The sequence below is a fragment of the Astatotilapia calliptera genome, chromosome 9 (genome assembly GCF_964374335.1).
Source record: "Astatotilapia calliptera chromosome 9, fAstCal68.1, whole genome shotgun sequence".
NCBI lineage: Eukaryota > Metazoa > Chordata > Actinopteri > Cichliformes > Cichlidae > Astatotilapia > Astatotilapia calliptera.
Genome location: NC_137430.1, coordinates 32910909 through 32937685, shown reverse-complemented (window position 1 = coordinate 32937685; position 26777 = coordinate 32910909). Strand labels below are relative to the sequence as shown.

The 26777-nt window shown below is 41.7% G+C and overlaps 2 protein-coding genes across 2 annotated transcripts in view; one reads left to right on the top strand and one right to left on the bottom strand.

Annotated features, from left to right (window-relative positions):
• The window catches only part of LOC113029618 (uncharacterized), a 430622-nt gene that overhangs the window by 292375 nt on the left and 111470 nt on the right, over positions 1 to 26777 (bottom strand). The gene's annotated exons all lie outside the window — the stretch shown is intronic.
• The window catches only part of LOC113029605 (sodium channel protein type 5 subunit alpha-like), a 105546-nt gene that overhangs the window by 11619 nt on the left and 67150 nt on the right, over positions 1 to 26777 (top strand). The window contains exons 5-9 of the mRNA XM_080306823.1: positions 2545 to 2665; positions 7787 to 8025; positions 19359 to 19532; positions 23152 to 23313; positions 23395 to 23589. Coding sequence (XP_080162949.1) covers positions 2545 to 2665; positions 7787 to 8025; positions 19359 to 19532; positions 23152 to 23313; positions 23395 to 23589 — 891 coding nt within the window. The remainder of the gene's footprint in view (positions 1 to 2544; positions 2666 to 7786; positions 8026 to 19358; positions 19533 to 23151; positions 23314 to 23394; positions 23590 to 26777) is intronic.

The window sequence follows — 26777 nt, the reverse complement described above, 5'->3', positions numbered from 1 at the left end:
ACATCCAGGAGAGCCTTCAGCTGTCTGAAAGGTTGGATCTGAAATTACCTTCCCCTAGCTGTGCTTGGGTCAAAAGATGACTAACAAGAACACAACTCTGACATCTGCTTGCATGAATGACCGGAATGAGAATTTAAAAAGGACACATGATTAGTGTAGAGAGGACTTTCTGAACTGTTGGTGAGGATCTCAGTGAGTAGGCAGTAAGGAGGCTCTGATGGTTAATCCAACGCTTGGATTTTGGTAGGACAGTTAGAAGTACAGCTTACTCAAAAAATGTGCTGCAAATTTAAACACAGAACAGAACTGTTATATGGTCTTGAAGGCTGTTATGGGCACTTTAAAGACACTTCAAAGACAAACTTTGTGAGCTCAATTCACGCAGCTCGTCTAATCTAGTTTAAGGCAGTACAACCTTATCAGCAAGATTTCCTATACTGTCCAGGAGGAGAGCATTCTTGCACTGTAAATTGTAGGGCTTTTATTGTGAAGGGTAATAACAGGAGGATGCATATATTACACATTTGTATGGATGCAGCACTGACAGCTCCTCATGTTTTAAGATAAGATAAGATAAAATAAGATAAGATAAGATAAGATAAAATAAGATAAGATAAGATAGAACTTTATTAATCCCTCGGGTGGGTTCCTCTGGGAAATTCGACTTCCAAAAAAAGCACAGCAACGACCGAAGTTACAGTTACAGAATTGTTATATATATATATATATATATATATATATATATATACACACACACACACACACACACACACACACACACACACACACACACACACACACATATATATAATACAGAGACAATATAAATAAAATATACAAAGGGGATAAATAGAATAAATAGGAATAAAAATAAAAATACAAGTGAATTGCACATTTCAAGTATTGAGTCTATTGCACCGTTGACTATTTACAAAAAGTATTGCACAAGGTATTGTACAGTGAGGTGAAGAGGCACTACAGCTTAGTTGTTCCCCCCTCCTTTGTCCTCCTGTTTCCCCTCCCTCTCCCCTCCAGAGAGGAGTTAAACAGTCTGATGGCGTGTGGGACAAAGGAGTTTTTAAGTCTGTTAGTTCTTGTCTTGGGGAGAAGCAACCTGTCACTGAACAGACTCTTCTGGTTGTTTATGGCCGTGTGCAGAGGATGCCCAGCATTGTCCATAATGTCCATCAGTTTCTTTAATGTCCTTTTCTCTGCCACTGTCACCAGAGTGTCCAGCTTCATGCCGACCACAGAGCTAGCCTTCCTGATCAGTTTCTCCAGCCTGGATGAGTCCTTCTTTGCTGTGCTGCTCCCCCAGCACACCACAGCATAGAAAAGTACTCCAGCAACCACCGACTGGTAAAACATCCTCAGGAGCTTCCTGCAGATGTTAAAAGACCTCAGCCTCCTGAGGAAGTACAGTCGGCTTTGGCCTTTTTTATACAGGTGCTCTGTGTTGCATGACCAGTCCAGTTTGTTGTCCACCCACAGCCCGAGGTACTTGTATGTGGTGACCACCTCCACCTCCTCCCCCTCTATCTGAACCGGCAGTGGACCTTCTCTGGACCTCCCGAAGTCCACAACCAGTTCCTTAGTCTTTGAGGTGTTGAGTTGCAGGTGGTTTGTGTGACTCCATGCGACAAAGTTAGTTTCTGTTCTGTGGAGCTGAAAAACACTATCAAAGCCTCACAGGCTGACATGTGCCACATGTCATTTACTTTGAAATGCGTTTTAGTTTCATCCCCCTATTTCTTGACATTTGTCTGAGTTTTACTCGATGTAGTACCAACACGTTCCTCCTGAGATGTTCCCAGACCTGATGGAACATACTTTATAATCCGTCTGCTCGCTTTCCAGTCAGGAATGGCTTCCATGAGCCATGATGATCACTACCAAGAGCTCAGGATAATCAACAAGGGTTGCAGCAAATTAATGTTGAGCGCCAGTTGATTACTTAGTATAATTTAAACTTTGAATTTGAGAGGCAGCAGCTGAAGTCAGGCTTTAAGAGGAGAGTCGAGTGGGTGTTTTAGAAGTTCAACCCTCGTGAAGCTCATCTGATACATGAAAAAAAATCCAGCAGTGCTTTTTAGTGAGGATGAAAGAGATAAACAGACGCACAGCAGCGGCATGCTGATTTCTCTGATTCATTGAACACCAGTCATCACCTGCTTCTCTGTTGCCGTGGTGATAGACTGAATGCACTCACACACACACACACAAAGAAATCACAGCACTACGTTTGACCCATTTGACCCGACACAAATGTGTGTTTATGCGATGTTATCACAATGGTAACAGAAGAGTCCAAGGCAGCTCATACTCAAGAATGAATGATGAGCATGTGTGACAGCAGGCTCAGTCAAATGAGGATGTCTTTAAAACATATCTTGGAGGAGCTGGTAGAGATCTTTAAGATTGCTTCTTAATCCCAGACCAACTCCATGATTGTTAGGATGGGACTCTGTGTGGGGTAATACCATCTCTTATTCTCTGGTTGCATCTAAAGATCTAAAGTAATCAGGATGACTTCCATCTTTTTAGGTTCCCACGTCCACCACAGAGCTCAGCACGATGCTACTTCCTCGGCCTTCGTCCATGCAGGACTCGGAGCGCAGGGGCAGGGCAATGAGTGCTGCCAGCTACCTCACCGACGTCATGGAAGGTGAGAAGCAAAGTGAGCCACGCTAATTTGAATGCAGGGCACACACACTAAATATGATGTGAGTTGTTATAAACCAGGGTATGAATTCAGTATATTTAACCCTACAATAGCAAAAACACGTGGGAGTCCTCATCAGCTTCTACAAGTGTTTAAGCTTAGGGCTGCTCAATTAATCGAATTTTAATCACGATTACGATCTGGGCTTTCAACGATCATTAAAAATGACTGAGCCGATTATTAGCCCCTCCCTCATTTATCCGCGACACCTTAAAGGCCGGTCCGTGAAAATATTGTCGGGCATAAACCGTCCGTGGCGCAAAAAAGGGTGGAGACCGCTGATTAAGAGGACCCGAGGGAAGCTCGGAAAGCTAAGCAGAAGTTATTTGGAGAGGAGAGTGACTGCCGCTGGTTGAAAAGAGAGGTAAAAAAAAAACTTCAGTGGTGTTGCACACTATTTTATATTATTTTTTAAAGTCATTGTTAACCCTTTAAATCCGGTCAGAGCAGCACGCTCCGTTTTGTGTAACTATTTTTAAATCCCTGTAGAACCTGAACCATTTGTTTTGCATATGAAACCGGAGGAGTTGTACTTACATCTTATGTCATCAGCTTGTCCTCGGTCACGGTTTCCTTCCACATATAGCTTTGCAAAAACTGCATAAAAAGCGCTTGCAGGAACAAAAACATAATATTCCAGAAACACGCTTTGCCGATCCGATCAGCTGTTCATAACACTTCCCACAGTGAAACAGACGTCAGCGCGAACTGTCGCATGTCCGCCATTTCCTGGCCGAAACCAGAAGTGACGTCATTTTCGCGGAAATGTCGTTTTTTACTTGTAGGCCTTAAAAACCTCTACTGGTCATGTTTGACTTTTCTGAATAGTTTCTGGGATGCTTGCACTGCTGGAAATAGTTTATTTTGATGCACCTGCTGTTTTCTTTGGAAATTTGCATCATAGGATTGTTTTTTTAGTTTTTCCTGCAGTATATAAAAATTGGTGTATCTCCAAAATAAAACTATGAAGACACTCAAAATAAATTTCCTGTTGTTGTAAACTATTTTTTGTAACTTTTTTGTATTTAAAGTTTTGAGGGATAAACCTCTTACATTTCTCCAAGTAGAAATATATGTAAAAAAACAAACAAAAACGATATAAATTTTTTTGTAGTTTATTGCACTTTTTTGCAATTAATGTAGTTACTATGGACTTAATGCATACATATTATTAAAATATGGGCTATAACAGTTGTATAGCAACTTGAAATGCTCCCACAAATGGCACTACAACATGTAAAAAAATAATATAAGCTCTGGCGGACTTGGTTCTATAGTAGGTATTAAAGGGTTAAATAAATATCGTCAAATAATCGCGATCTCAATTTCAGTGAAAATAATCGTGATTATCATTTTTGCCATAATCGAGCAGCCCTATTTAAGCTTCTCAGATGAGAATTGAAACATCTTCATTACCTTCATTAAGAAGTCCAGCTCCCATCAGTTTAGCTACCAGCATGCCTCTGTCCTGGGGCCTCCACATGATTAAGGTGTGGAGAGCAGCAGCAGGTTTCTTAGCTTCTTAGCAGACACCAAAGTCAGGGTTGCAAAGTGGCTTGCAGATGTGGCATGAGCCGTAGGCTGGCTAAAATAGCTTAAACTGAGTTTAAACTTTAGCTGATGTTCTGCTGAGCTTTCTGAATTAATGGTCCACCGTTTGTTCTTTTAGAGGGAATAATTCAGCTGCTATAATTCATTGACTGAGTTTAATGGAAGCATTTTAATGTCTGTTTTCATGCCCGTGCCCTTGTTTTTGCATCTGCAATCGACTTTGCAAACCGCTTTGATCCCATCTCCTTGTTTCATGCTGTACTGTATCTGACTTAATGTGATAGTGGTTGCATTTATATGACAGTGTTAGTGTAGAACAGATGGCAAAGTGGGGAAAGAGAGAAGGGAAATGACACACAGCGAATGACCAGGGGTGGAGTTGAATCCAGGCTGCTGCCTCGGTGCATGGGGCATGTGCTCTATCAGGTGGAAAAAATACAGATCAAAACAACTTATTGATTCTACACGTGCAGTTTTTATGCCCCGGTGACCATAGAAATCAATACTAAGTCTTTATCCACGTTCATTTAGATGGGGACTTCCTAATATTATCCCAAATACCCGCTCAGCTGAGGCTGAGTGGTGAGACTTCTTTGATTTATTTAGCAGACTTTGATAGCAGCGAAACAAAGTGAAGCTAATCTTAATCATTCTTAAAATAATCCCACACAGGATTAAATGGATTTCCTTTCTTTACAGAAGCTTCTGTTTCACTTCATTTCTACCAAATGGCAGAGCGATTTAAAACTGGCTCATTACCTGGAAAAAACAAGTTTCTGCATCAGCTCCAGCATCCTTTCACGTTTTATGTGTTTGCGCTTGTGTGTCAATATGGGACTGTAACCTTGCCTGACTTTGTGTCTCAATATGTGTGTGTTTGTGTGTGATTGTGTAACCACGTATTTGTCCGAATTATAACGCTTTTGTGGGTGCGAGAGAGGAGCGTGTGTGTAGCTGTGTCTGAGTTTGCTTCAAAGACAGTGTGTGTGTGTGTGTGTGTGTGTGTGTGTGTCGCTGCCCTAGTCAACCCCAGGGGAACACAGGCTTTGTTTGCGCCAGGGACTTGGGAAAAGGGAGAGAGACACAGAGAGAGAATGATAGAAACAGAGAGGGAGAGAGTGTTATCCTGGTCACCCTCATTAACCGTGAGATCATTCCAACTTCCTGTGTGTGTGTTTGTACGTGTGTGTATGATATCGGTGTGTTACATTTCTGGATTCATATCAAATCTGCACCCGTGTGTGTTCTAAGCGTGTGCGTGCGTGTGATAGGTCTGCTGAGTCACAGTCTCTCCCCTCGGCAGTCGCTGCTCTTACAGAACAGATCATTATACAGGAAAATACAAAATCCCACTGCTGTCCTCCCTGCATCCATCTGCACACCCTTCATCCCTCCGTCCCTTCTCGGCTCCACTCTTTGATTTATTCATGTCATTTTTAAAATTATCATCTGTTTCCCAGGAGACTTTCCTTCAATTTAAAATAAGCTTTATGAATTTATTTTGCATGGTTTAACTTGAGCTCTTCTTTGGATTAAAAAAAATAAAAACAGCACTACGATCCAAAATGTTCTTACCAGTTCAGATTAACTAAGCAATCACCAGGTGGCGTTTGGTTGTATGGAGGGGGAAAAAGTGCAAAAATAAAATAGAAATATTAAAATAAATCGAAACATAAATTGTAATTTTATAAATATTTGCTTCAATTTACTTCTGCATTCTGCATCAGCTATGATTTTGTCATAATTACAAAATATTCAAAGTACGTCTGGTAATAGTCGGGAAACCTACACGGGAGGTAGTCATAGGGCATTTTCACAACTGAAAAACAATTTTGTTAAAACACTGTAACCCAATCAATTTTACACCCACTCCAAGTGTCTCAGCTCAAAGAATAAACAATCAGTTCAGCATAATTTTAATAAACTGCATGAAGATGATGTCAGTGATGAAGGGGAACAGAGACGTTCGTAAATGGTCTGGTTCTTATAGAGCGCTTTTCTACTCAAAGCGCTCTATACAACATGCCACATTCACCCCATACACACCCATTCACAGAAGCACTATTATCTATATGGTGAGTGCTTTCTAAATATCATTCATACGCATTCATACTCCAATGGATGCATCAGAGAGTAAGACGGATATTTCATGTCCAAGGATATTTGGCATGAAAACTGGGATCAAACCACCAACCCTCCTGAACTACAGCCACCCCACCTCGTACCTGAGGAGTTTCTGATGGTTCACTGCAGAAAGTTTGGCTCAACTTTAGTTGGCTGCTTAAAACAAGTTATACCATATGGAAAGTTTTTACTTAATACGAGGTTCATTTTTCAGCCATGACTCTTTTTGTGTGAAAATCATTTTCTAATCTGATCACATGTTAACTGTAAATGTAGCTCAAAGCTGTGAAATGGAGAAACAATAACAGCGTTCACGTTTGATATATCAGTTTGGAGATTTCCCAACATTCAGACAACTTTTGGTCCTGAAGAAGGTTTTCATGAACCTTGAAGGGCCTGGATAATTTTATCTGATGCCATAATCGGAAATGGTGATGAAGAAGTGCAAAGAGAGCATCTATCGATCCTCGCTCAGCTCATGTAAATGTCTCTATAAGGGCTCTTTTACAAAGAACAGTTTGGGAGTGCGACTCCTCTCACTGCTGCCATAATGCCGTCGGTCATGACACTGACACCAGAGGACACCTTGTAAACATTTAGGAGTACTCCAGCCCTGTGACTTTTCACAGTCGGCATTTTCGAGGCTCCGTCACTGAACGAGACGCTTTTTTACTTTAAATAAAAGGCTGCAAATCCGCCAGTGCTTTTTTTCATAACGTGCCTTCACTGTTTGTTTTACTGATCTTCTGATTAATTAGTTCATGTGTTCAGGACTGTTTGCCATCAAGCTTTGTGCCACACAGCACAAGTATTTCTGTTATCGTTGTTGTTATCGACCAACATAACTACAGGTAATGCAGTCTGAGCCTCTGCTCCACAAGTATTTATATAGAAAGAGCTTCAGATTGTAACACAACAGATACATTTATCAATCCAAAATTCCTTTTAGACCAGTCTTTGTTCCTATTAATAATCACATTTATCCATTGATTGGTATTCTTTTCACCTTGCCTCCATCCTGCTGTATCCGAATCATCTCTTAACTTAAATCACTTCTGTTCTTGTTTTAATCGAGCAAAATGTTAGATCAGAGTCAAAGTCGGCAACAATCCCAGCAGATCAGCTGATCTTAAAGATAATTTGAGCAAATTTTAAGCCAAATCTCGTCTTTTAAGCTTGCTATGTATTAATTTGTCATCTGTTTCAGTCATCATTACACCTGGAAAATCATACACAGGGCCCAGTATTTTTGCACCTTTAGTCTGTTCCACAATCAGCTTTGTAACTTATCCCTTTCCCAGCTTCTCAGTTGTTCCGTTTCCAGCTTAACCAGTGTAACTTTGTTTATGCAGAAGGAAACCTCCTGACCACATTTTGTTTCCTGTGCAGAACTGGAGGAATCCCATAAGAAGTGTCACCCCTGCTGGTACACGTTTGCCCACCATTACCTGGTTTGGGAGTGCTGCCCTATGTGGCTTAAGGTGAAGCAGCTGGTGAAGATCATGGTGATGGACCCCTTCCTGGACCTCGCCATCACCGTCTGCATCGTCCTCAACACGCTCTTCATGGCCATGGAGCACTACCCTATGACTGATGAGTTCAATGGCATGCTCACCATCGGGAACCTGGTAGGAACAATGGATGAATGAATGCGTGGATGCTTGGTGGGAAAGCAGTAAAGCATGGTTATTGGTAGAGATATGTGGGTGAGAGACACATAGACACAGGTGCACTGTTCACCCAAAACAATCACAGGAATACAGAAGCAAACAAGATCAGATATTTGCAGAATAATCAGCTCAAAAACTGCTGCTTAACAAAGGCTCACAAACTGAACCTAAATAACAGATGGGGAAACCCCATAAAGGTAAAGGGGGAAACCACAGGGACCATAAAGAAGCCCCATTTCCCCCTGTGCTTATAGCAGATGGTTTATTTTGCCCTTGAGGCCTGTTTATTTATCGCAAGCCCCACCCTCTGCCTCCTCTTTTAATAAACCAGGAATGACTGGAGCAGCAGACAGGTAACTCAAAAGACAGAAAAAGTAATTAACGCAGCTCATGAAAGATGAAACATCGTGAACCAATTGCTTGAGCAACATTAAATGATTATTTGCAGCCCTGTCATGTTTAAATGTGTTTGTCTGAGCTCAATTAAACTGGATCTGAAGCCCACACTGTTGTCTAAACCTCCATTTAACAGCTATTCATTTAAATGTTTCCTTAATGTTTAACTAATAGTTTTAACAGGTTATCCACACTTTAACCTTCAAGAACCTACTAGGAGTAACCCCTGAAGCTCTTTTGTGAACTGAGCGCTTTCTATTATATTTCAGGCCTGGTTATAGGACAATTACTAGGCACGATGTGCCGGGAAAGCAGTGTTCCTCCCAGCTGTAGTAGGTCTTGACCTCCCGTTAGCTTCGAGCTAACGGGAGGTCGAAGGAGGAAGAATGCGGCTAAAACTTTTGCGAGATCCCGAGTTAGTTTTGCGAGATCTCGCAAAAGTCCGTCTTAATTTTTTTTTCTCCCATGTCCCCTGCGGGGCTCTGTAACAAATAGTATGGATTTAAATTTGAATTACAAATTTCCTCACCTTTATTCTTAATGACGAGTTCTGATACCATAGTATATATCCATAAAGACGACCAATAGAATAATTTCCAGGTTTTTCAAATAATACCTCCATAGACAGACCATCCTCATGAACACACTCCCGGCTAAAACTTTTGCGAGATCCCGAGTTAGTTTTGCGAGATCTCGCAAAACTTTTGCGAGATCCCGAGTTAGTTTTGCGAGATCTCGCAAAAGTCCATCTTAATTTTTTTTCCTCCCATGTCCCCTGCGGGGCTCCGTAATTTGTTAATAATTTAACTGCTAGAAATGCTTTAGGTTCTGTCATTTTAGTTCATTTTAGCTTTTACATCTTTCAACTCTTTGTACTGTTTAGCTCAACGTGTTTATCTGCAGTGTTAGCTTCAAGTTTCAGCTGTTAATCATAGTTTAGCTATCTATTTGACTGCTGCTGTGTCTTTACCAACTGGCTGGTGAGTGGTTACCATGGTTGCATGTAGATTGCATGAAAGACACCGACTTGTCTGTAAACATTCCCCATTTATTCTCTGAGCTGTCATAAAATGTGCGATACAGTACAAACCAGAAACGAAAAATCTTTACCTTAAGAATAAAAGTTGTGCCTTATCGCTTCAACCAACACATTTCAAAAGATGCAGCTTTCACTTTGAAGGCGAATGTTGTTTCTGATTTCATCACACTTTTCACAGTTTCACTATCTTTTGTGTAGCAGACAGGTGCAGACAAGTTGATGCCCTCCATGCAAACTACTGGTGGCTCTAGCAACCTGATAGCAACCAAAGCAACTGCAAGGATATTTCCAGTGGATCAGCATGCCAGTTTCAAGCTAGCAGCTGCCAGTAACCAGTTGCCAACTAGTCCCGGAATACACACTTATTCCTAGCAAGTAAATAGCTAGCAAGTTTCTTAGCCAACAGTTACCAGAGGGTCACTGACCAGTATTTTAAGGCTGCATGCCTTCAGATTAGCAGTTTCATGTATTTTCCTGCAACTACTCACAGTTGGTGAGGAAAAACCCAGTGGGTGCTGAACGGTCGCTGGCAGGTCTCTCCTGTGTGTCTGAGGCCTTAAGTTAGCTGAGTGCGTCTTGTCATGTACTACCTACCTATCCATTGTTGTCTTCCATAAACTAATAGCATGGTGTATGTAAAGAAACCTGATAATGTCACATCCAATATCCTGTTTCATGCTGGGAAAAATGTCAGGACTTTTACCTGCCACATTTTCAGAGATATGTACTTTATCTCTTTGTATTGTAACACAAGGTTATCTCTAAATCGCTGGAATGAGAGATTCAGTCAGTTTCGTGAATCTCACATCATGCAAACTTGTCTTGGAAGAGCAGAGTGAAGGAAGCTCCTCACTGGTTGTTTACAAGCAGGTGTGGAAACAAACTTCGGGCGGGTTGACGAGACTGTGACATTTTCCAAAAGTGACAAAGAGCGTGACGGTTTGGGAAACCCCCGTCGGACATTTGAAACCACAGCAAATCTTTTTGGACAATTTCAAATCCTCAGGATTCAGAGAGGAAAAATAGAAACTAATTTCATTGCCTTTCTAGAAAAGTCTGTGTTTTTTTCCTTTTGTAAAAAAAAAAAGGCAAGGTGGGTTTCAGTATTAGAGCTGACAGATGCGGGTCAGATAGCTTTAAACCACTGTGACTAACTCCAGTGTTTGAGCCCGCAGGTGTCCCGACTATCTGACAGGAGCTGATAGGTTGATGCAATATGGTAATTGGTTCACCTGAGGTGTGAAAGGCCCTCAGCCAGAGTCAGCGTGCTAATCACACCTGTACACACACACACACACACACACACACACTTGTTTCCGTCCAGTGATGTCAGGTCTCCTCAGCTCAGGCTGCAGGCAGAAAATGGTAATACAGTTTCTAAGTAGAAACAGTGATTTTGGCCTGCCGGCAGTAGTGGTTCAGTCAGTGGGGCCAGGCTCAAAGGTGGGCCTCTGTGGGAGAGTCACATGGATTATGAGAGATGCTTTTAGTAATGCTATGATGCCCCAGCATTCATTTTCCTCTGTAAACAACCAATCACTTCAAAGAGTAAGTAAACAAAATGATCTTCAGTTTCAACTGAGGCGAATCAGCAGAGAAATACGGCACTGCTTTATTGCTTCTTCTGATTGGTTGCGCAGCCACCAATGCTCACGCTGTCTTTTCACTGTGTTCAAACTACAGAAGTGAAACTCATAAGCTGCTCTAACTCTAAATTTTAGATTAACCAGACACAGTATAAGGATTGCAAATGTCGCTGAATCCTAAATAGAAATCTATGGCACAGTTCTGAAATGCCAAAGATGGAAGCTGTCCTGTCACAACCTCCAGAGGCCCAATCAATAGCTGCATGAGTTGATTGTGTTTGCTCAGAACAGGCTCGCAGCAGCTTTAACTGTGTGCTGACAGACATATTTGTTACTGTAACAAAGGCGTACTTAATTGTCTGTATTCATTTTCTTGGCTCACTATAACCATACAGTGAGACAGAATGGGGAGAAGCCGGTCCAAAGCCAGGAGATGTTATTAATCTCTACCCATTAATAGAGCAGCTTTACTAATCTGAAGAAGTTGTATAATTTATGGGACAAAAAAAGCTTTTAAAATTTAAAGTCACCAAAACTTTGAATGGATCTTCTGATGATTTATCTGGTGAGTGTATTTGGACTGCAGAAAATATGGCAAAATAACAATGAAATGACCCTTTAAGGCAGCGGTCTCCAACCTTTTTTGCGCCACGGACGAGTTTATGCCCGACAATATTTTCACGGACCGGCCTTTAAGGTGTCACGGATAAATACAACAAAAATAAAACTAGTACCGGTACCGAAAAAATAAGATTTATTCATAACACACGTGAAAAGACCCAGGAAAACCAAGTTAATGAAAAAAAACGATAACAAAATAACGCTGAAAACCAATAAAAATCCTGAAAACCATACATTTCACACCTGAGCCTAGACTCTCGCGGCCCGGTACCGGTCCGAGGCCCGGGGGTGGGGGGCCGCTGCTTTAAGGCATCTTTTGCCCTGGTTTTTGCTGGAAGAGTCGCTCTCTGTTACTCTTGAAGAGTCTTACTCTTATGTGCTAAGTGTATAGGTGTGAGAGTGGATGGTATTTGATAGCTCACCTCTCTCTGTAGGATTGAGCAGACAGAGCTGATGGATCGATAGTTTTGAAACAAAGTGATTGATTCGATTTATATAATGATGTTGTGTACGTTAAGCTGGTCAGCTGTGTATGCCCACATGTTCAGACAGCTTCAAAACCCCCAAGGAACGTCAAGGAGTCAAAAGCACGAGCTGTTGTATAATATCCCTCTAATGTTGCTGTCATCTTGCCTCCAGTTTAATGCAGCTATATACTTTTGCAACGTAAACAGTTTGAAGCGCTCCTCCATTTCAATTCAGAGGCGCTGAAGTCTCAGATAAACGCCGCGTCGTGTCAACGGGATCCGATTGCACTGTGGAGTCGCTAAGTTCTTTATAGGCTAAAACCTCTAATCCTCACAGATGTTTACATAGCATTTAGCTAGCCTTTCTGACGGACAGGAGAGCCTCTGCTGTGTGTCTCTTTGTGTGTGTGTGTGTGTGTGTGTGTTATGTAAGGATCATTTCAGGTCATTTCTGTGCTGACACAATCGATGTCAGTTTTCACTTTTTGTAGCTATTTCTCGTGTGCTCTTCAGCGTCGCTCTCTGGTTTCACTTATCAATATTTCCATGTGTGCAAAGATCTATAGAATGCATACATTCACTGAAGGCTTTTATCCACAGAGCAGCACTCTGCATCAAGGGCACAACTCATCCTCATTATACTTAACCTTTAATGTCTCTCATCATAGAAGCACAGTATGGACTTTAGATGGATTTTAGATTAAGTCTGGTTTTTTATTTTAATAAATCTGAAAACATTTATCTGATTTTAAGGTTTTGAGTGTATCCTGAATCACAACCTATGACAGTATGACAGCTAGGATACGCTCCAACGAGAAAGAAGATGGATGGATTGAGTTGTCAGTCTGAGAGGGACTAGCAGCTGAATGCTATGTTAACACTGTTTAACTAGGAAATGATAGCATGCTAATATAGCATGTTAATATAGCATGCTAATATAAAGTCTTTGGGTTGTGGCAGTTTCACAGAATTTATGAAATATAAATCAAACATAGTGAGTTCAGTGAGACTGAAAACTTAAGCTCTGTCAATAGAATAGAATAGAAAACCCTGGGCAGATCATATTTACATATACAGGTAGAGATATATATATAACTGACCCATGCATTTTGCAACTGGCTACCCCATTTACATTTCTTTTGATTGCCCTTTTGATTGCTCTATATTTGCAAGCCACTTTGCAACCCGCCACCAACCCAGCTCTTCCCTTCAGGCTGTCTGACTCTGTTGTCATTGGTGCTCACAGGGTTTTCCTGCTGGTCTTCTCACCTCTAGCTTTCTATGTGTCTGCATGGAAAAGTAGGCAGGTCACATAACGGAGGTGTACTACAAAATAAAGCAAATTATTGCATATGAACTTTTAGTTGCTCTAACAATGGAGTGATCGAAAAGTCTTGCGGAACAGGTCTATAAGTCTTGGATCTCCAGGATGAATATCATTCGCTCTACAGTTAATCATATAATCATAATTAGCCAATATTAATCTCTGGCTCTCTTCCACACTGTGTCTTTTTTCATGTCTCCTTCCCTAACCCTCCAACCAGTTGCAATAGATGGCAGCCTAGTTCTGCCTGAGGTTTCTTCCTGTCAAAAGGGAGTTTTTCTTTCCCACTGTCACCAAGGGCTTGCTCATAGAGGGCTGTCTGATTTTGGGGCGTTCTGTGTATTCAGGGGTCATCTTGATGAACAAAAGACTCCTGAATAAAAGGAGGATCATTTCACTTGACACGCTTCTTTCAGTGCTTCTTACCATTAAGTCATTCATTGATGTTGCTCCACAACATTCACGTCTTGAGTCTTAAACCTAAAAAGTCAAACTCTGTAACTCTTCCAATTCTTTTCCGACGTCGTGTTAGCATGTAGGTGAAGAATGAGACGTTTCCTTGCTCTGATGAAAGGTGTTTGTTGCGTGACAGGCTTCTTCTGTGGTGTTTCCTCACAATAACACACAGTCCTCTGCTGTAACCTATCTAATTTGGTCAGCATAGTCCTGCCCTTGCTAACAGGCACTAGGACAGTGATGGGGAAGACAAAAACTCAGGGATGTAAAATGTTTTAAAGTAAAATTAGCGTATAAACAGAATTTAGGAAAAACATTTTAAAAACTGATGAGCTTTAGACTTGAACAAGCAATTTATCATCAGGAAATCCACATGGACACGGTGTCTCTGACCAAAGCCTCTGTGTGTGTGTGTGTGTGTGTGTGTGTGTGTGTGTGTGTGTGTGTGTGTGTGTGTGTGTGTGTGTGTGTGTGTGTGTGTGTGTGTCCCGCTGCTTACTCATTACATCTGCCTGGTTGTGACAAAAATAATCATGTGTGTCTCGCGCACACACTCACACAGTCCGTGTCATCCTCTCTCTGCTGATGTTACTGTTATTACTGAGTGCTGATGTCGACAACCCCTGTTTGGGAGCCAGCAGCATTCGCACACACACACACACACACACTTACTTGCTGACCCGAGTAGTTTTTCATTGCTCAGTCAATGAATCAGCACGCACAGACACACACACTCAGTGGAGAACACAGTGTCTAGACCTTAAACTTGCCATCTCTTCGTTCTCACAGACATAACTGTTTGGTGAGGAAGCGAGCGAGTCTGCTGGCTGAACTGGATCTCAGACCTAGATCTCGGCCCACAGACTAACGTCTGTTTCACAACAAAGTGTGGACAGTTAGTCGTGTATAATTTTAAAAAGCAAGATGTCTGTGAAGATTCTCAGTCATCCAGGTCATCGAGGAATTCGCATGATAAGGTGGGGCCAGGTTTCACAATGAACACACCCGAAACTCTGGCTGATTGGGACCCACGCCCAGTTTCCCACCTTGGCTCAGGCGATTAGAGGATCATCAGGGGGTCCTTTTGTCCCTCTGTGGGGGGAAACTGCCACTAGGTTTATATCTGGGACTCTCCACCATTTGACCTTAGAACTGAAGAAGCTTCTCGGATGAGAGGTGAAACGTCTTCAAGCAACTTAAAGAAGTCCAGACGCTTTTCTTTCCAAGCTCCTTTAACTTTAAAAAGCAAGCTAAACGTAACTCCTCTGATTTGGAGTAAAATCGCAGAGTGCTAGGATTAGGAGATGAAGCAAAGTAACTTACCTGATTAAAGTGTGCTCTGAAAAGTTCAGGTGAGACATGTCTGCCTTTAAGACCCTCCACACAGAACTTGTATAAAAAGATGAATGCAGTCAAACCACTGTTGATGATGTCGCACTCAAATTAGTGATTTGGCTGCTGCAATGCTACCAAGCTTGGTTAGTGGTTCGTATCAGTAAACTATAGAGTTCAAATGCACAGACACTCAATCATTCAAAGTACAGGAGCTCAGACTGTTTGGCAGGAGCCATATTATTGGTCACATGATGTCATTAAAAATGCTCCAAAAGGCCACTCAGCTGAGGTGAAGCCTAGCAAACAGCTCCAGCTGCCTGTGAGGTGGAAGTGAGCCTCAAGTGGACAACAGAGGAACTGCAGCTTTATCATTTCTGTGTTGGTTTCCACTTGTTTTATTTGTCTAATCTTCATATTTTATGGAGACCTAAAGCATTATTACGCTGCACTTTATTGTGGCGGGATTACTCGCTACCTGACTGGCGAGTTTTGTTCACAGCCAATGTCAGGACAGCTGTTTGTAAAGTAACCTAAATTTTAAACTGTATTATTGATATTTATTCTCATTGGCCTATTTTCAGTATTCAATACAACCCTCCACTCCCCACCCCAAAACCTAAATAAATTGTACAATGATTAATTTAATAACAAAATGCTAATGAAGCAAATGAGATACAAATGAAAACTAATATATGCAAATTAATATTGTCCTAATTTTCAGAGCAAATCTATGCATATATGTATCTCTTAAAATTATAGAAAGGAAGGAAAACTGTGATCTGTTGATTTCTTTTTAATAGATAGATAGATAGAACTTTATTAATCCCTCGGGTGGGTTCCTCTGGGAAATTCGATTTCCAAAAAAGCACAGCACCGACAGAAGTTACAGAGTTACAGAATATTACACACACATATATATAAATACAGAGACAATATAAATAAAATATACGAAGGGGATAAATAGAATAAATAGGACTAAAAAATAAAAATACAAGTGAATTGCACATTTCAAGTATTGAGGTCTATTGCACTGTTGACTATTTACAAAAGTATTGCACAAAAGGTATTGCACAGTGAGGTGAAGAGGCTGTGCAATAGACTGATTTATGGGAGAAATGTACTTGTACAATGTAATGTAATATGTTTACTGGTTTAATTTAGTTTTTTTTTTTTCATGCTTGAACTTTGCCATGATTTCTGAAAGTTGTATGAAGTATTGCTGTGGTTGGTGCACTCCATATGGTGTTCCTGTTCATTTTGTCTTGCATTTAAAAACTTTAGAAATAAAACAGGGGGAAAAAATCAGTCCATGTGTTTTTATAATAAAAATAAATCCGAGTGATGTTCGCTGAGCCTCAGCGTTCAGAGAGTTTACCAAATATTTCTTGCATAATAAAATAAAGCGTTCTGAGAAGTGATGTGATTTTTAGCTGGAGCCCAAAGGCAGCTGCTGACATTTGACAGCTGAACTGTGTCTAACTTGATTAATGTCACTCTGCCTGATGTCAGCACACCGTTACACTCTGTGCACCGATCAGTAACACACACTCTTTAAAAACAGAGCGCTGATAAATGTGACTGCTGAACCCACAGAACATGCAAACTCAGGCAGGATTCAAACCAGCAACCGCCTCTTTGTCCTTTGTCCTCCACATCCTGACCCTCCTCCTCCTTTCTCTTTTCCTTTATTCTTAGTTTTATCTTCCTCATCATTCTTCTTTTATTCTTCCTCTCCTTCTCCGTTACCCCATTTCTCGTCTTCTTCTTCACTTCTCTTCCTTTTTCTTTCACTTCTCCTCTTTAGCCTCCTTCTTATTCTTCTCTTCCTCACCTTCTCCTCTTCTTGTTCTCCTTCTGTTAAATTTGTTTAAATTTACCTTTTTTTCAGACTGATTCATTTCCTCTTAATCTTTGATTCTATGTATTTCTTCACCCTTTGGTTCTGAAAGAGCCTCCTTCATCATTACATCAAACACACACACACTTTACCTGTGTGTGTGTGTGTGTGTGTGTGTGTGTGTGTGTGTGTGTGTGTGTGCGTGCGAGCGAGCGAGAGCAAGAGAGAGGCTCTCCTGATGCCAGTAATAATAACAGCATGATTGTTGAGTAGCTAATCAACGCACTACAGAGTTAATGAGCCCATATAAGAGGATCGAGGTGTGTGTGTGTGTGTGTGTGTGTGTGTGTGTGTGTGTGTGTGTGTGTGTGTGTGTGTGTGTGTGTGTGTGTGTGTGTGTGTGTGAGTATTTTAGAGAGAGGTAACCCCAGAGCCTCTGATTTTCTGTAGCACCCAAACACAGAAATAAAGCTGAAGTGAAAACTCACTTTTTAGGAGACGTACATGCACACATTTTTCATACAAACTGGTTGTGAAACACACACAGGCTGAAAAACACACATGCACGCACACACACACACGTGTGTCACGTAGCTTGTGTCACATCGAGGATCCCCTCAGTCTGGAACAACAAGCAGGGAGAGGAGCTGCTGCAAAACACGAACACACACACACAGAGTGGAATAAACCCACACTTTAAATGTAGCAAACACACAGACACACGTGTGATGTACAGCAGAGCGAGGCAGACCCTGGATGAGCTGAGGTCTGCACTGAGAGGCAGACAGAGAGGCTTAAGAGATCAAACCAGAGGAGCAGCCAGCTGAGAAAAAGTCTTATTAGACTTTCTAAAATCACCAAATCAACACTGAGAGACTCTGTCTGTCACACAGGTCTGTCACCAAGTCCTCAGATCACTGCTGCCTAAAAACTCACACCACTCAGCGATGTTGCAAAGAGGGGAATTAGCTTTAAAGTCCAACACTGTTACTTGTATCAGGCTCTAAACGTGCTTCCTTCTGCTGTAAAGCCGAGATTTGAACCTGGGAGTGTATGGGGACTGACTCAGTGCTGGAGACAGCCTCGAGTGGACATTAGAGGAACTGCAGTTCGTGGTACGTTCTGTGCTAGCTTCATCTTTCAGCTGTTTGAAAGATGCTACACTTCATGCTAACTGACACACATGCTAAAGTTAGCATAGCAGGTCAGTGTGCTGGAACGTCCTTTTATTCTGGAGCAGCTGAAATCCTGCTGGTGTTTAAAGAACTTGTGTACTTCAGCAGCAGTTATACGAGGTGACGTGTGTGTGTGTGTGTGTGTGTGTGTGTGTGTGTGTGTGTGTGTGTGTGTGTGTGTCTGTGTGTGTGTGTGTGTGTGTGTGTGTGTGTGTGTGTGTGTGTGTGTGTGAACCTAACCCAGTCTGAAATGTCCTACCCTTTGGCTAACTCTGCCCTTCATTTAGTTCTTGTATCTCTGTGTGGTTGTGTGTCCTCACCTGACTGTCTCTGTCTCTACCTGCACATGTCCACGTTCTTTCCTTTGTGTTGTGTGTACTTTTGTGACTCAGCTTCCTTTGTATTCTCAGTACTACTAACCCCAACGCTTTGAAGTGTTACAATTAGTTTCAGTTTTTGTGTACTCTCAATACAAGAACATTGTGTTGTTACTTTGTAGCTCTTGTATCGTCTAATTGTGTGAAAAGCATTTTTCCCATGGGTGGTGGCTGACTGTCTAAGCCGGTCATTTCCAGCTTTATATTTTCCCTCTTGGACTGGTTAGAGTAGCTTTGCATGATTGACAGTTCAAAATAAGCCCGATTTCTCTCATCCTGGGGCAGCAAAGTGAAAGACAAAATATAAAAACCTTCTCGTCTCGACGTCTGCTTCAGCATGAGCACATGCTGCTGCCGCTGTCATCGTTCTCCATGTTAAATATGTTTTCACTTCCTGCAGACACAGGCAGAGGCTGTGATATTTCAGAAACACTTCTAGGTCCTTTTAATCATCTTTAATCAAAATAATATGGACACACAGGGCTTTGCTGCTGCATTTACGATCTGCTGCTAACATAAACATTTACAGGAATACCGTTTTGTGATTCAGAGCGTGCTGCTGTAAAAACAGTCTCGGAAAATTATGTGTGTGTTTAAAGAATGCTAACATAAAACAGCGTTGCAGCGCTCTCCCCACGTCCCAAACCTAGCTTACATTCCTTGCTGTGTCTCTTTCAGGTGTTCTCCGGCATCTTCACAGCAGAGATGGTGTTGAAGATCATCGCTCTGGATCCATACTACTACTTCCAGACGGGCTGGAACATCTTCGACAGCATCATTGTCTGCCTCAGCCTCATGGAGCTCGGCCTGTCCGATGTGGAGGGGCTCAGCGTGTTGCGCTCCTTCAGGCTGGTAAATCACACCGATTGTCCCACATTTACCACCAAATTCAACAAAGGGGTGGCTTGAATTAAAATGTTGTTGATCATTACAACATGTAGTTCATCAGCCAGCTGATTTCTGATTGATTTGGAAGGACTAAAAATCCTGAAACCCAACTAAGGATGTAATTCCTGAGTAATTAAATTAAATTTCAATGTATTTTATTTTGAATAAAAATCTAATTTTATTTATCTACAAATACTTAAAGGTAGGTACATTAGAGTAAATGGCTAACAAGTCAGTTTTTACAAGAAACAAAGAAATGCACTTGTTCCATTTTGTCAGATCTTAGCAGGAGAAATAGTTTCTAAAACATGTTGATAGAAAGTCACATGGTGTCACATTACCCTCGTACAGGCAGTCTGACATTAGAAAGCACATTCCAATGTACAAACACAAGAACAGCTACATCCGCTCTCTGTTTCATTAGGAATTATTAAAGTGGACATCGCAGTATATTCATAGTCGGGAGATAATAATTAAGCTGGAAACTCAGCTGATGGGCAGCTGAAGGCCCAATGAGACGGCAGTGTTCAGCGGGATGTTTCGCACCTCGCAGAGGACGTGATGATTGGCTGATAATGAGCGGTGTCACTCAAAATATAAGTTCCACTGTGTCCAATTTTGCTTCACCGGCAAACAAGGAAAACAAGATGAGGACAGTAGTGGTCACACACACACAGACACACACAGACACACACAGACGCACACACAGACACACACACAGACACACACAGACACACACAGACGCACACACACACACACACACAGACACACACAGACACACACAGACACACACACAGACACACACACAGACACACACAGACACACACAGACGCATACACAGACACACACACAGACACACACAGACACACACAGACACACACACAGACACACACAGACGCACACACAGACACACACACAGACAGACACACACACAGACACACACAGACACACACACAGACACACACTGACACACACACAGACACACACACAGACAGACACACACACAGACACACACAGACACACACACTGACACACACACAGACACACACAGATCCTCGCAGGCTGTCTTCATCAGTCTGCGTCGATCTTTCTAAGTGTCACTCTGGGTATTGTCAGGTTCTACCAGAGGCAAACACACTCACACACACAGACTCGCACACACTAATAAAGCCACTCTGATGTTTGAGCCTTTCTTCTGCGCCGGCCTGGTTTCTTTGTTTTTTCTTCCTCTGTTCTGTTTCTCTTTTGTTCCTCTGTTTTCTCAGCCGTGCTCTGTAATTTTGAATACTGTTTTTTTCTTTCTCTCCTCTCTCTCTGATGCTGACCTTAATTTTGTTTCATGCTTTCATTGTCTTTGAGTCTTCCTCTCTCTTTCGGTTGATTTATTGAAAATAAAGAGAGAAGTAAAAAAACACCTGTGAGTCCAAAAACGACACAAAGCCCCATCTGTGGCAATATGAGTATGCAGCTTCAGACACGATCGTCAAATGAACTTCAAATAAATAAAATCAGCAATTTTCCTCAAATCTTCGATTTAAATTTCTGTTTGTTTTGTCAGACTTGTTAAAGATCCAAATATCTCTCAATCTTAGAGACATTTACACCATTTACTTCAGACAAACATGACATTTCAGGCAAAGCTGATGAAATTTAGCAGATGAACACGAGGCAACTTGGCTATCATCCTAATAAAAATGGAGGCTAGGCGCTTGGTTACTGCGGAACTGCCGAGCATATTAACCATGACAGGCCACACCAAACTCTCCTCAGAAATCCTGTATTGAAGTTTTACAGACACCCATCATGTGATGTTAATTATTCTTGACATGTGACCATAGGATCAGATGAATAAGGTCCCAACCACACAGGCCTAGAGACCAGTCAGTGACCAATGAGTGGTTGCTAGGGAAAAAGGTGTATTCCCCGTAGGGCTGGGCGATATGGCCTAAAATTCATATAATGATATGATATAATTTGAAGCACGTGCGGTAATAATATATATCACGATATATTCTTTTCTTCTGTATAACGTATTTTCCACACTAAAAATCCTTTAATTTTCTCAAAAATCGAGAGTGTGCCTTATGTATGAATTCTGGTTGTGCTTACTGACCTCAAACCGATTTCTGTGTGCAGAAATCTGTTAAAAAAAATGTTTTAGTACAACTTTGGTAAGCCGCACAGCTTGATGGATTGTCAGAGCATTATGGCTGCCGTAGTGAGGAGCTTCGCGAAGTAATCTGGGTCCAAAACTCCGTCCACTTCAGGTCCCAAAGTCAAACAAACACTGAGAGTTAAAAACGGTCTAAATTCTTTCATCTTTAAAAGAATCATCAGCGTTGCTGCTTTATCGGGTGTAACAATTAAGTTTTACATCGATGCATCCATGAAAACAGAATTTATTAAATTTAACAGAGACAGAAGTTAACAGGAAGTTAGCTCGCTAGTTTACACCTAAACATTTCATACCATGTTCTGACTGAGAGATTTCTGAAACAATTCAAACGTACAGCTCTGCTACCACTTCCAACATAAATGAAGACAGAAACTAAACAGCAGTGGCCTTTGAGGGGTTACTGAAGTCTGACTACCTGATATATAATGTTGTGCTACGTGATTGCTAGCGACACAGCTATGTTAGCATAACATTAGCACAATGAAGCTGGAGGATGAATGCCAACTTTTTTTCCACTCATTAAAAGTTAACGTGAGGGATTCTGGTGGTCAGGGACAAATGCAATCGCATAGCAGGATGCTGTACACGGGCCAAACTTCAGTCAGGAGAACAACTGAGATCATTCATCCACAATACGAGGTTAGTTATTAATATACTGCAACAACATGGGAATAGAGCAGCTGTGAGAGAATTCAACATTAATGAATCAATGTTACGGAAGTGGAGGAAGCGCAGTTTTTGGCTTTCCCCATATTTCAAAAGGGCTTCATCTCTTTGCTGTGACTGTCGCCGGCCATAATTTGCAGATGATAATGGTTTTAGCCACTGCGATGCTTTCGACCAAAACAGGCGCCGCTTGATGACATCATCAACATGCGCTATCGCGATAGAGCGATATAGTCAAAATCTCTATCGTTGGCCAAATTTATATTGTTTCTATCGTATATCGTTTATATCGCCCACCCCTAATTGCCCGTCCTCCTTGTGATTGCTTTGACCACCAGTATGTTGCTGCAGTTGTAGTTGGAATGGACGTCATGCACCTGCCCACAAACACTGCTCTCTGGGCTGCAGTCAAACTGTGCAAAGTGTGACACAAACCAGAAATGAAGAGTTTACCTTCAAAGTAATAGTTGTGTCTTTGCAACATGTTGGCTGCAGTGCTGAGGCACAACGTTTAATTTGAAGGAGAATGTCTGTGTGGTTTTTCATGTAGCACTGTCTTCACATCTGATTTAACCTAGAAACAGCCATAGGAACCACTGCCAACTTCCATTTTTCCCTAGCAACCGATAGCTCAATTACATCCAATATGGCAGACAACTCTTGAGCAATGTGCCCATGACATCATCTGAGAAACCTGGTTTTAGCTCTGCTGTCTCTTCCTTTTCCTCGCTTCCCTTGCAGCTACGTGTTTTTAAGCTTGCTCGCTCATGGCCAACTCTCAACACGCTGATAAAGATCATCGGGAACTCTATGGGCGCTCTGGGCAACCTGACGCTCGTCCTCGCCATCATCGTCTTCATCTTTGCCGTGGTCGGCATGCAACTGTTTGGGAAAAACTACCAGGTAACACTTCTGACCCAGACTAAGGTACGGGCCTGACGTCGCTTGTTCAGAACATTGAGCTTCTTTCTGCCGCCTCTGCAGGAATGTGTGTGTAAGATCTCCAAGGACTGCACTCTTCCTCGTTGGCACATGAAGGACTTCTTCCACTCGTTCCTCATCGTCTTCAGGGTGCTGTGCGGCGAGTGGATAGAGACCATGTGGGACTGCATGGAGGTCGCAGGGCAGCCGCTCTGCATCCTCGTCTTCATGCTGGTCATGGTCATCGGAAACCTGGTGGTGAGTTCCTACCTGCTTAATCAAAGAATCCCTCTGGAATTTTGACTTTTAGGAGGTGTGACTGACTTATACTGGGTATGATCATCTATTGGACTAAGCTGGAATGTCCGTTGTGCTCCAGCCGGTCAGTTGGTGTTGGCAGTCTGCAAGTTAAAACAAATGTTTTGAGGAGATGTAAAACTTTAGCATCATTAGCAAATTAGCGTCATTGGCTAGCTATTTAACATTGGTCCATGTAGTCTCACGGTCATTGTCAGTCTCCAGAGACAGTCACTTTAAATGACTCGACATTGGCAAACTGGAATGTTGTTCAGAAGGAGGAATGGCTGCTTTTGACCTAAGTTGGTGCAATGATGTATTCAACCCAAACACAAAGGTTTTACACTTCGAATACTGCTGTAAGATATTATCATAACTCACCATGAAGTCTAATGATTTCTCTCACTTTTCTCAAGGCCGTGTCCCTTTGTCCCCCTGGGTCAATGTGAAAGAGAAGTTAGACCCTTGAAATCCTGTTGTTGTCAGACAGCGTCCATAAGCTTCTCCTTGGATTCTGATTGTCAGGAGAATCTCAGCTGATGAGTGTTTCAATGCAGTGTGAGGAAGATTTTTCACAAAAGTTGAGATATTTGCTTCAGTGTAGTGAGAGATGCTGGCTAACTTTGCTCATAACTGTGAGCAAACTGAGTTGGTAGTTGTGTAGTTGTGTGTGTCTGTGCAGGTTCTTAATCATCCAGGTCATGGTCCAGTCCAAAGTGCTTGAATCAAAGGCCAGCTGTCTTCTATCCAAGCACTTTGGACCGAGTCTACAGTCGTTAGGGTTAGAGTTAACTGTAATTCAGCATTTTGGCTAAACAGAGCTCGTTAAAAATAACTGTTGGGCAGAAGAGAAAGGCTGTGTTTTGGTCAGCAGGTGGGCTTTCCTGACCTGACTTAGCCATGTGCTACCGCGGGTATCGAATCCTGCTTCGAGTCGAGGCTGAGGGATGAAAATGTGACAGCTCAGCCAGCTCGGAGAAGACTTGTGGTCCACAGAGGAGGGATGCTTGCTGATTTTGATGGCCTTCACCATCACAACATACATATCCAAAAAAGTCATTTATTTCATCTTATAACTTTCATTGTTAAGAAATTTCCAGAGCAAATTCTTGAAGCTGAGCTCCTTTGACCAATAAATACATTTCACTGTTTTTATGCTCGTTCCATTTTTATGTGTTTTGTTTTTACTTGGACTGTATTAGCAGTTTAATTTTTGTGTAGACCAAGTGTTATCTCACACACACAGACACACACAGACCAATGCAGGGAGCACTTGACAAAAGGAGAACAGAAAAGATTTCCTTTCTTCTGATAACTATCTGCCATCTCATCTTACCCAGCACCCCCAACGCACACACACACACACACACACACACACACACACACACACACACACACACACACACACACACACACACACACACACACACACACACACACAGAGAGAGCTCGTTTTACCTCTCTTACTATACAATGCAACCCCCTGCTAGCATGAACACGTCACCTCTGCACGTCTAAACACATCAATCAATCAGAGTGTGTGTGTGTGTGTGTGTGTGTGTGTGTGTGTGTGTGTGTGTGTGTGTGTGTGTGTGTGTGTCTGTCTGTCTGTCTGTCTGTCTGTCTGTTGGGGGAGAGGGATTATAGTAGTACGTAACTGGAGAAGAGAAAGTTCCACGATCAGATGGTCAAATGCCCCCCCCCCAAACACACACTCATTCAAGCACACAAGTCATAGCTGAAGTGAGACGATATTATTCACCACTTTGTCACATGCAGGGTGTGTTTGTTATTACTTTGTTCCGCAGCATTAGTAAAAAAAACAAAAGTACTGGTCACTTGTGAGCTGGCAGAGTTGACACGTCTCTGAAATAATAATGAGTAAGTTCAGCAGTCAAACTACATCTGAACCAGATTTTGAGTAAATATTAGTAAGTTTTCCTCTACAGTAAGATTTCAATACACCTGTCAGGACAGGTACTTGGCACACCTCCTTTATGCCTTTAATCATTTTTAAAAACCTTATCATCATACACTCATACCCCGTTTCATCAGGGCTAGATTGGGGTTCAGTACCTTTTCCCGTACTTCGAGTAGCTGAATGTCCAGTAACAACCTTGTGATTAAAGCCTGACTTGCTCTACCTCCTCAGCTATAGAGGATATTCCTCTGTGGAATAACGTGGGAGGATATCTGACTGAAATGAATGCAAGCAATAAAGCCGGTCATCAACTTGTGTTTGGCCTCACCGGACAAAAATAAAATCCATAATAAGCTTTTATTTCAAGTAGTCTGAGGTGAAGCCTGATTCCTGCACCTCCTCCTAACTTTGGTTTCAAGACTGAGCTGAAGTTAATTTTCTTCAAATTCTGGAATCCCCCTTACTGTAAACATTAAAAACACTGAAATAAAATCCCAGCACTTGAAAGTGTTACTTTAGCTTCTTCTGCTGTATGCATGATTTCCTAGTTTGTCTCAGCTGTTGTGTTTCTGGCTCTTCCCTAATTCTCAGTGGATTGTAGATGAATTTATCCCATAAATATGCTTCTGCCTAGAACCGGGATCTCAGGGTGACATTACTCACAAAGACGAATACAAGATTTTCTTTTTTTTAAATTAACCAAAGTACAACAGGTCAAACAGATAAATCAACTCGTGAACAGGAGATGTTTGGGCAGCAGAGGAAACTAGGTGCTGCACCGATGCTACCTTTTCTTTTTTGGAATAAAAATATCTTGGATTGAAAGTTTTTAGTTTTTTTCTGGATCTGTGGAACTAGATCCATCTCAAAATGTTTTATTGTTAACAAACAGTACATCATAGATTTGTTGGTATGGCTCCATAATCGTTGATGTCCCAACATGAGCCTGATGCAGGGAGAGCAGCAGCCAAACAGATTCAGCAGTTTATAGCATTATTATTCTAAACTGCATTTATGTTTTAGCAGCAGCAGGTGTCTGAGTAGCAGTCAGATCTTAGCGTATATATATCCCAACACCAGAGTTTGGGGTCCAAATATAACTGGATAAATAGAATATATTAAATAAATATATTTAAATAAATATATTTAAAGGATGCTTTACATGACAAAGAAAGCAGGATCAACAAATGTGGAAAAAGGAGCTTGAATACAATTTAATTTTACTCCT